Here is a 12,026-nt window from a genome sequence, read left to right as displayed (position 1 = left end):
TGGCAATACAGATTCCCTCACCCAAACGTGGAAGTCAAAAGCCTTCTCCGAGGGATACTCACCACTGAAATTGCAATCCAATGTCACATCCCTCCCAAAGTCTGGCGGCAGAATGTTGCCTTACTCCGGGAATCCACCTCCTGAGTGTGTGAGAAGTTGGAACAGGTGCCAGATCAAAGCTTCACCCATTTCAGTGGGGAGAACAGGCACCAAGGGAGAGCTGGCGTTGGGGAATTTACTCACTACCATTAAGTATTCAATTGTGAAATGTACTTCATTATTTGAGGTGCTTTACGTTTTCATTTTACCTTGCAAATTCATATTTTGCTTTTTAATCACATGATTACGTATTATAGTTTCTGAATGTGTTTCACCGTCTGGCATCGTGGACAGTTGACAGTATTGATAGACATTAGGCCTGGAGAGAGGCTGAATTAGCTGCCGAAGCATTTCTTGGCACAGGGACTGCAGTTTATGAGGAGGGCTCTGTGTGTCACAGGACCTCGCTGGTCAGCAACCAGTTTGCAGCAAGTTGCCATTGCAGGTCAGAGTAGCGAGGAGAATGGCATCCAGAAAGATCTCACTCATCATTTGTGGCTTGGGGACAAGTCAGACTAAGTGATGACCAAAATGTAACACATCAATATGTTCTTCAAGTGTTTGTACAGTTCAGTTATAATCTTCTGAAATTTACTGCACGTTTTTAAGATCAGTATATTGATTTCCTTTTTCCAGTGATTCTCACGTCAACTTCAACTGTTCCCACAACCAGCAAAGCACTGACCTGTAAGTAAATGGAAATATCAGAAATGTGAAGGCACCAGTTGCGCAAAGAGACAGCTTGTCAAAGAGCAAATGCCATCCACCGAAAGTCATCAAATGCGCAAAGGAAATCACACAAGTCTGAGGTGTTGGGTGGGAGACTGGTGCGGGAGAGAGACTTGGTGGGTGGAGGGGAGAGGGGAAGGGAGGTCACGGGTCAGGATAGACTAAACCCTCATCAGTCACAAGGGACGAGGGCTTCCTGCAGCTGACTAAAGACTCAGGTACCGCAAATGCTGGGGGCAATGACTCCCTGCATGGACAGAACCTTTGATGCATGCTTCAGTTTGTTGAAACAAGCTGGAATGTGGAAGCAGCCTGGATGGCGTCTGACTGCACACACAGCCCACAAGGAACACAGAACAGTGCAGCACAAGAACAGGCCCTTCGGCCCACAGACCAGACTGACCTGGGAAGGACAGGGACACATTCCTGGGGACCAACATGCACAAATCTGCTCACAGTAAGTGAGAGGATAACAAGTTCGTGATGGAATATATCCCAACTTTAGCACCTCTACAGTGCATTTTGGTGTTGGTATTCATTTATTATTGTCACTTGTACCGAGGTACAGTGAAAAACCTGTCTTGCAAACCGATCGTACAGGTCAATTCATTACACAGTGCGGATACATTCAGTTAGTATAGAATGCATTGAGGTAGTACAGGGTAAGAACAATAACAGTACAGAGTAAAGTGTCACAGTCCATCTCATTGTATAAGGGAACTGTTCAATAGTCTGATTACTGTGGGGTAGAAACTATCCTTAAGCCTGGTGGTACGTGCCCTCAGGCTCCTGTATCTTCCACCTGATGGGAGAGGAGAGAAGAGAGAATGACCTGGGTGGGTGGGGTCTTTGATTATGCTGGCTGCTTCACCAAGGCAGCGAGAGGTAAAGACAGAGTCCATGGAGGGGAGGCTGGTATCTGTGCTAGGCTGTGTCCACAACTCTGTGCAGTTTCTTGTGGTCCCGGGCAGAAAAGTTGCCGTATGAAGCCGTGATGCATCCACATAGGATGGTTTCAATAAACTGGCTGTCAAATCACCATTAAAGAAGAGCATCATTTGTTCATGAATGGAGAATTGCAGTCACATTAGAGTCACACGGAGATGCAGCACATAAACAGGTCCTCCGAAACACCGTCCGCACTGACTATCAACAATCCATTCTCACTAATCCAACATTAATCCCAATTTGTTCTCTCCACCTTTCCCATCAAGGACCTCACCAGTTATACCCCTCACACAAAAGGCAACAGAGTGGCCAATTAACTGACAAACCAGCATGTGGTTGGGCTGTGGGAGGAAGTCAGAGCACCTGGAGTAATCCCACTTGAAAACTCAACACAGACAGTAGCAGAGGTCAGGATTGAACCAAGGTCTCTGGAGCTGTGAGGAAGCGGCTCAACCCTGCATGAGTGTCCGCCCTTCAAAAGAGAGTGCAAGAAAAGTTGATCATTATTTAAATTTAAAATATGGCATGTATCCAGTCTATTCATATGTAATAGGTACTGAAATGAATATGAGAAACTAAACTTAAACTGCAACATAAAGTGTTTTATGTTAAAGGAGATATCTGAAAGCACAGGCACGGTAGTGTAGCGGTCAGTGTAACGCGATTACAGAGCCAGTGACCCGGGTTCAATTCCCGCCGCTGTCTGTAAGGAGTTTGTACGTTCTCCCCGTGTCTGTCTGGGTTTTCTCCAAGTGCTCCGGTTTCCTCCCACATTCCAAAGACGTATGGGTTAGGAAGTTGTGGACGTGCTATGTTGGCGCTGGAAGCGTGGCGACACTTGCGGGCTGCCCCCCAGAACACTCTACACAAAAGATACATTTCACTGTGTGTTTTGTTGCACATGTGACTAATCTCATCTTATCTGTCATTCCCCACAGCGACTTGTGTGATAGTGGAAGAGTGTGAATGGACCAACTGGATAAGTGTGAGTACTCCCTTACATGGATATGGGGAAGGTGATTTCGAAACGTATGATAAAATCAGGGAGCACGGATACGCGATCTGCGAAGCTCCGAACAGGATAGAGTGCAGAGCTATACATGCACCGGAAGTGGACCTTGAGGACCTGCAGCAAAAGGTGGAATGTAATGTATCCTACGGGCTCACATGCAGAAATGAAGACCAAGAATACATCAAAAAATGCTATGATTACGAAATACAGGTACAATGTTGTGACTACATATGCCATCCTCTGACAACTACCCCAGAACCAACAACAACCACATCAGGGACATCACAATTCATCACTTCCACAACCACAACAGCAAAAACGACACCTACCACAGCAACCACAGCCTCAGCACCTCCCGTCTCAGGGACACCATCTAGTACCACACCTGAAGAGACGACAACATGCACAACCGAAATAACAGAAACTACAACAACACCATCCTCCAAGACTACTACAGTTAGAAGCACACCAGTGGTATCCACAAGTACACCATCTCAATCAGAAACTACAGTGTCCACAACCACAGCACCAACACCAAGTGAAAGCACAACACTGCACACTCCCCCTTCATCAACAGGCACAACAAGCGAAACCAGAACGACACATTTCACCAGCGCTACAACGACAAAAACCAGTCCAACAACACCGACACGTGTAGAAACCACCCCAACTCCAACGGGTACACAGACAGAAACAACAAGTACAAAGACAACTGTTTCTACAACCAGTACAACCGGAGCCTCTACACCTACAGCATCACCCACAACCTCAACAAGTCACATCACAGGAACACCACCTCTTTCCACAACTGAAGAGACAACAACATGCACAACTGAAATAACAGAAACTACAACAACACCATCCTCCAAGACTACAACACTGACAAGCACACCAGTGGTATCCACAAGTACACCATCTCAATCAGCAACTACAGTGTCCACATCCACAGCACCAACACCAAGTGAAAGCACAACACTGCACACTCCCCCTTCATCAACAGGCACAACAAGTCAAACAATAACTACACATGTCACCATCTCTACAACTACAAAAACCAGTCCAACAACACCGACACGTGTAGAAACCACCCCAACACCAACTGGTACACAGACAGAAACAACAAGTCCAAAGACAACTGTTTCCACAACCAGTACAACCGGAGCCTCTACAACTACAGCATCACCCACAACCTCAACAACTCCCATCACAGGAACACCACCTCTTTCCACAACTGAAGAGACGACAACATGCACAACTGAAATAACAGAAACTACAACAACACCATCCTCCAAGACTACTACACTAACAAGCACACCAGTGGTATCCACAAGTACACCATCTCAATCAGCAACTACAGTGTCCACATCCACAGCACCAACACCAAGTGAAAGCACAACACTTCACACTCCCCCTTCATCAACAGGCACAACAAGCGAAACCAGAACGACACATTTCACCGGCTCTACAACTGCAAAAACCGGTCCAACAACACCGACACGTGTAGAAACCACCCCAACACCAACTCGTACACAGACAGAAACAACAAGTCCAAAGACAACTGTTTCCACAACCAGTTCAACCGGAACCTCTACAACTACAGCATCACCCACAACCTCAACAACTCCCATCACAGGAACACCACCTCTTTCCACAGCTGAAGAGACGACAACATGCACAACTGAAATAACAGAAACTACAACAACTCCATCCTCCAAGACTACTACACTAACAAGCACACCAGTGGGATCCAGAAGTACACCATCTCAATCAGCAACTACAGTGTCCACATCCACAGCACCAACACCAAGTGAAAGCACAACACTGCACACTCCCCCTTCATCAAAAGGCACAACAAGCGAAACCGGAACGACACATTTCACCAGCTCTACATCTACAACAACCAGTCCAACAACACCAACACGTGTGGTAACCACCCCAACAACAACTGGTACACAGACAGAAACAACAAGTCCAAAGACAACTGTTTCTACAACCAGTACAACCAGAGCCTCTACACCTACAGCATCACCCACAACCTCAACAACTCCCATCACAGGAACACCACCTCTTTCCACAACTGAAGAGACGACAACCTGCACAACTGAAATAACAGAAACTACAACAACACCATCCTCCAAGACTACTACACTAACAAGCACACCAGTGGTATCCACAACTACACCATCTCAATCAGCAACTACAGTGTCCACATCCACAGCACCAACACCAAGTGAAAGCACAACACTGCACACTCCCCCTTCATCAACAGGCACAACAAGTGAAACAATAACTACACATGTCACCATCTCTACAACTACAACAACCAGTCCAACAACCAGTCCAACAACACCAACACGTGTAGAAACCACCCCCGGACCAACTGGTACACAAACAACAAGTCCAAAGACAACTGTTTCTACAACCAGTTCAACCGGAGCCTCTACAACTACAGCATCACCCACAACCTCAACAACTCCCATCACAGGAACACCACCACTTTCCACAGCTGAAGAGACGACAACATGCACAACTGAAATAACAGAAACTACAACAACTCCAGTCTCCAAGCCTACTACACTGACAAGCACACCAGTGGTATCCAGAAGTACACCATCTCAATCAGCAACTACAGTGTCCACATCCACAGCACCAACACCAAGTGAAAGCACAACACTGCACACTCCCCCTTCATCAACAGGCACAACAAGTGAAACAATAACTACACATGTCACCATCTCTACAACCACAACAACCAGTCCAACAACACCCACACGTGTAGAAACCACCCCAAGACCAACTGATACACAGACAGAAACAACAAGTCCAAAGACAACTGTTTCCACAACCAGTTCAACCGGAGCCTCTACAACTACAGCATCACCCACAACCTCAACAACTCCCATCACAGGAACACCACCACTTTCCACAGCTGAAGAGACGACAACATGCACAACTGAAATAACAGAAACTACAAAAACTCCAGTCTCCAAGCCTACTACACTGACAAGCACACCAGTGGTATCCAGAAGTACACCATCTCAATCAGCAACTACAGTGTCCACATCCACAGCACCAACACCAAGTGAAAGCACAACACTGCACACTCCCCCTTCATCAACAGGCACAACAAGCGAAACCGGAACGACACATTTCACCAGCTCTACAACTGCAAAAACCGGTCCAACAACACCGACACGTGTAGAAACCACCCCAACACCAACTCGTACACAGACAGAAACAACAAGTCCAAAGACAACTGTTTCAACAACCAGTACAACCGCAGCCTCTACACCTACAGCATCACCCACAACCTCAACAACTCCCATCAAAGGAACACCACCTCTTTCCACAGCTGAAGAGACGACAACATGCACAACTGAAATAACAGAAACTACAACAACACCATCCTCCAAGACTACTACAGTTAGAAGCACACCAGTGGTATCCACAACTACACCATCTCAATCAGCAACGACAGTATCCACAACCACAGCACCAACACCAAGTGAAAGCACAACACTGCACACTCCCCCTTCATCAACAGGCACAACAAGTGGAACAATAACTACACATGTCACCATCTCTACAACTACAACAACCAGTCCAACAACACCAACACGTGTAGAAACCACCTCAAGACCAACTGGTACACAGACAGAAACAACAAGTCCAAAGACAACTGTTTCCACAACCAGTTCAACCGGAGCCTCTACAACTACAGCATCACCCACAACCTCAACAACTCCCATCACAGGAACACCACCTCTTTCCACAGCTGAAGAGACGACAACATGCACAACTGAAATAACAGAAACTACAACAACTCCATCCTCCAAGACTACTACACTAACAAGCACACCAGTGGGATCCACAAGTACACCATCTCAATCAGCAACTACAGTGTCCACATCCACAGCACCAACACCAAGTGAAAGCACAACACTGCACACTCCCCCTTCATCAAAAGGCACAACAAGCGAAACCGGAACGACACATTTCACCAGCTCTACATCTACAACAACCAGTCCAACAACACCAACACGTGTGGTAACCACCCCAACAACAACTGGTACACAGACAGAAACAACAAGTCCAAAGACAACTGTTTCTACAACCAGTACAACCAGAGCCTCTACACCTACAGCATCACCCACAACCTCAACAACTCCCATCACAGGAACACCACCTCTTTCCACAACTGAAGAGACGACAACCTGCACAACTGAAATAACAGAAACTACAACAACACCATCCTCCAAGACTACTACACTAACAAGCACACCAGTGGTATCCACAACTACACCATCTCAATCAGCAACTACAGTGTCCACATCCACAGCACCAACACCAAGTGAAAGCACAACACTGCACACTCCCCCTTCATCAACAGGCACAACAAGTGAAACAATAACTACACATGTCACCATCTCTACAACTACAACAACCAGTCCAACAACCAGTCCAACAACACCAACACGTGTAGAAACCACCCCCGGACCAACTGGTACACAAACAACAAGTCCAAAGACAACTGTTTCCACAACCAGTTCAACCCGAGCCTCTACAACTACAGCATCACCCACAACCTCAACAACTCCCATCACAGGAACACCACCACTTTCCACAGCTGAAGAGGCGACAACATGCACAACTGAAATAACAGAAACTACAACAACTCCAGTCTCCAAGCCTACTACACTGACAAGCACACCAGTGGTATCCAGAAGTACACCATCTCAATCAGCAACTACAGTGTCCACATCCACAGCACCAACACCAAGTGAAAGCACAACACTGCACACTCCCCCTTCATCAACAGGCACAACAAGCGAAACCGGAACGACACATTTCACCAGCTCTACAACTGCAAAAACCGGTCCAACAACACCGACACGTGTAGAAACCACCCCAACACCAACTCGTACACAGACAGAAACAACAAGTCCAAAGACAACTGTTTCCACAACCAGTACAACCGCAGCCTCTACACCTACAGCATCACCCACAACCTCAACAACTCCCATCAAAGGAACACCACCTCTTTCCACAGCTGAAGAGACGACAACATGCACAACTGAAATAACAGAAACTACAACAACACCATCCTCCAAGACTACTACAGTTAGAAGCACACCAGTGGTATCCACAACTACACCATCTCAGTCAGCAACGACAGTATCCACAACCACAGCACCAACACCAAGTGAAAGCACAACACTGCACACTCCCCCTTCATCAACAGGCACAACAAGTGGAACAATAACTACACATGTCACCATCTCTACAACTACAACAACCAGTCCAACAACACCAACACGTGTAGAAACCACCTCAAGACCAACTGGTACACAGACAGAAACAACAAGTCCAAAGACAACTGTTTCCACAACCAGTTCAACCGGAGCCTCTACAACTACAGCATCACCCACAACCTCAACAACTCCCATCACAGGAACACCACCTCTTTCCACAGCTGAAGAGACGACAACATGCACAACTGAAATAACAGAAACTACAACAACTCCATCCTCCAAGACTACTACACTAACAAGCACACCAGTGGGATCCAGAAGTACACCATCTCAATCAGCAACTACAGTGTCCACATCCACAGCACCAACACCAAGTGAAAGCACAACACTGCACACTCCCCCTTCATCAAAAGGCACAACAAGCGAAACCGGAACGACACATTTCACCAGCTCTACATCTACAACAACCAGTCCAACAACACCAACACGTGTGGTAACCACCCCAACAACAACTGGTACACAGACAGAAACAACAAGTCCAAAGACAACTGTTTCTACAACCAGTACAACCAGAGCCTCTACACCTACAGCATCACCCACAACCTCAACAACTCCCATCACAGGAACACCACCTCTTTCCACAACTGAAGAGACGACAACCTGCACAACTGAAATAACAGAAACTACAACAACACCATCCTCCAAGACTACTACACTAACAAGCACACCAGTGGTATCCAGAAGTACACCATCTCAATCAGCAACTACAGTGTCCACATCCACAGCACCAACACCAAGTGAAAGCACAACACTTCACACTCCCCCTTCATCAACAGGCACAACAAGTGAAACAATAACTACACATGTCACCATCTCTACAACTACAACAACCAGTCCAACAACCAGTCCAACAACACCAACACGTGTAGAAACCACCCCCGGACCAACTGGTACACAAACAACAAGTCCAAAGACAACTGTTTCCACAACCAGTTCAACCCGAGCCTCTACAACTACAGCATCACCCACAACCTCAACAACTCCCATCACAGGAACACCACCACTTTCCACAGCTGAAGAGACGACAACATGCACAACTGAAATAACAGAAACTACAACAACTCCAGTCTCCAAGCCTACTACACTGACAAGCACACCAGTGGTATCCAGAAGTACACCATCTCAATCAGCAACTACAGTGTCCACATCCACAGCACCAACACCAAGTGAAAGCACAACACTGCACACTCCCCCTTCATCAACAGGCACAACAAGCGAAACCGGAACGACACATTTCACCAGCTCTACAACTGCAAAAACCGGTCCAACAACACCGACACGTGTAGAAACCACCCCAACACCAACTCGTACACAGACAGAAACAACAAGTCCAAAGACAACTGTTTCCACAACCAGTACAACCGCAGCCTCTACACCTACAGCATCACCCACAACCTCAACAACTCCCATCAAAGGAACACCACCTCTTTCCACAGCTGAAGAGACGACAACATGCACAACTGAAATAACAGAAACTACAACAACACCATCCTCCAAGACTACTACAGTTAGAAGCACACCAGTGGTATCCACAACTACACCATCTCAATCAGCAACGACAGTATCCACAACCACAGCACCAACACCAAGTGAAAGCACAACACTGCACACTCCCCCTTCATCAACAGGCACAACAAGTGGAACAATAACTACACATGTCACCATCTCTACAACTACAACAACCAGTCCAACAACCAGTCCAACAACACCAACACGTGTAGAAACCACCCCCGGACCAACTGGTACACAAACAACAAGTCCAAAGACAACTGTTTCCACAACCAGTTCAACCCGAGCCTCTACAACTACAGCATCACCCACAACCTCAACAACTCCCATCACAGGAACACCACCACTTTCCACAGCTGAAGAGACGACAACATGCACAACTGAAATAACAGAAACTACAACAACTCCAGTCTCCAAGCCTACTACACTGACAAGCACACCAGTGGTATCCAGAAGTACACCATCTCAATCAGCAACTACAGTGTCCACATCCACAGCACCAACACCAAGTGAAAGCACAACACTGCACACTCCCCCTTCATCAACAGGCACAACAAGCGAAACCGGAACGACACATTTCACCAGCTCTACAACTGCAAAAACCGGTCCAACAACACCGACACGTGTAGAAACCACCCCAACACCAACTCGTACACAGACAGAAACAACAAGTCCAAAGACAACTGTTTCCACAACCAGTACAACCGCAGCCTCTACACCTACAGCATCACCCACAACCTCAACAACTCCCATCAAAGGAACACCACCTCTTTCCACAGCTGAAGAGACGACAACATGCACAACTGAAATAACAGAAACTACAACAACACCATCCTCCAAGACTACTACAGTTAGAAGCACACCAGTGGTATCCACAACTACACCATCTCAGTCAGCAACGACAGTATCCACAACCACAGCACCAACACCAAGTGAAAGCACAACACTGCACACTCCCCCTTCATCAACAGGCACAACAAGTGGAACAATAACTACACATGTCACCATCTCTACAACTACAACAACCAGTCCAACAACACCAACACGTGTAGAAACCACCTCAAGACCAACTGGTACACAGACAGAAACAACAAGTCCAAAGACAACTGTTTCCACAACCAGTTCAACCGGAGCCTCTACAACTACAGCATCACCCACAACCTCAACAACTCCCATCACAGGAACACCACCTCTTTCCACAGCTGAAGAGACGACAACATGCACAACTGAAATAACAGAAACTACAACAACTCCATCCTCCAAGACTACTACACTAACAAGCACACCAGTGGGATCCAGAAGTACACCATCTCAATCAGCAACTACAGTGTCCACATCCACAGCACCAACACCAAGTGAAAGCACAACACTGCACACTCCCCCTTCATCAAAAGGCACAACAAGCGAAACCGGAACGACACATTTCACCAGCTCTACATCTACAACAACCAGTCCAACAACACCAACACGTGTGGTAACCACCCCAACAACAACTGGTACACAGACAGAAACAACAAGTCCAAAGACAACTGTTTCTACAACCAGTACAACCAGAGCCTCTACACCTACAGCATCACCCACAACCTCAACAACTCCCATCACAGGAACACCACCTCTTTCCACAACTGAAGAGACGACAACCTGCACAACTGAAATAACAGAAACTACAACAACACCATCCTCCAAGACTACTACACTAACAAGCACACCAGTGGTATCCAGAAGTACACCATCTCAATCAGCAACTACAGTGTCCACATCCACAGCACCAACACCAAGTGAAAGCACAACACTTCACACTCCCCCTTCATCAACAGGCACAACAAGTGAAACAATAACTACACATGTCACCATCTCTACAACTACAACAACCAGTCCAACAACCAGTCCAACAACACCAACACGTGTAGAAACCACCCCCGGACCAACTGGTACACAAACAACAAGTCCAAAGACAACTGTTTCCACAACCAGTTCAACCCGAGCCTCTACAACTACAGCATCACCCACAACCTCAACAACTCCCATCACAGGAACACCACCACTTTCCACAGCTGAAGAGACGACAACATGCACAACTGAAATAACAGAAACTACAACAACTCCAGTCTCCAAGCCTACTACACTGACAAGCACACCAGTGGTATCCAGAAGTACACCATCTCAATCAGCAACTACAGTGTCCACATCCACAGCACCAACACCAAGTGAAAGCACAACACTGCACACTCCCCCTTCATCAACAGGCACAACAAGCGAAACCGGAACGACACATTTCACCAGCTCTACAACTGCAAAAACCGGTCCAACAACACCGACACGTGTAGAAACCACCCCAACACCAACTCGTACACAGACAGAAACAACAAGTCCAAAGACAACTGTTTCCACAACCAGTACAACCGCAGCCTCTACAC

At 46.8% G+C, this 12,026-nt stretch overlaps 1 protein-coding gene across 1 annotated transcript in view; it reads left to right on the top strand.

The window, feature by feature from the left end:
• LOC127578015 (mucin-2-like) overlaps positions 1–12,026 on the top strand; it is a 148,510-nt gene that overhangs the window by 82,980 nt on the left and 53,504 nt on the right. Inside the window, exons 28-40 of the mRNA XM_052029721.1 lie at positions 736–786; positions 2,715–4,313; positions 5,058–5,186; positions 5,487–5,636; positions 5,910–6,059; positions 6,333–6,469; positions 6,626–6,690; positions 6,814–7,307; positions 7,608–7,757; positions 8,298–9,005; positions 9,150–9,305; positions 9,729–9,857; positions 10,848–11,555. Of these exons, the coding sequence (XP_051885681.1) occupies positions 736–786; positions 2,715–4,313; positions 5,058–5,186; positions 5,487–5,636; positions 5,910–6,059; positions 6,333–6,469; positions 6,626–6,690; positions 6,814–7,307; positions 7,608–7,757; positions 8,298–9,005; positions 9,150–9,305; positions 9,729–9,857; positions 10,848–11,555 (4,626 nt within the window). The remainder of the gene's footprint in view (positions 1–735; positions 787–2,714; positions 4,314–5,057; positions 5,187–5,486; positions 5,637–5,909; positions 6,060–6,332; positions 6,470–6,625; positions 6,691–6,813; positions 7,308–7,607; positions 7,758–8,297; positions 9,006–9,149; positions 9,306–9,728; positions 9,858–10,847; positions 11,556–12,026) is intronic.

The sequence above is a fragment of the Pristis pectinata genome, chromosome 14, assembly GCF_009764475.1.
Source record: "Pristis pectinata isolate sPriPec2 chromosome 14, sPriPec2.1.pri, whole genome shotgun sequence".
Lineage (NCBI taxonomy): Eukaryota > Metazoa > Chordata > Chondrichthyes > Rhinopristiformes > Pristidae > Pristis > Pristis pectinata.
Note: the sequence above shows the minus strand (reverse complement) of the source record. Positions and strands in the feature narration are given on the sequence as shown.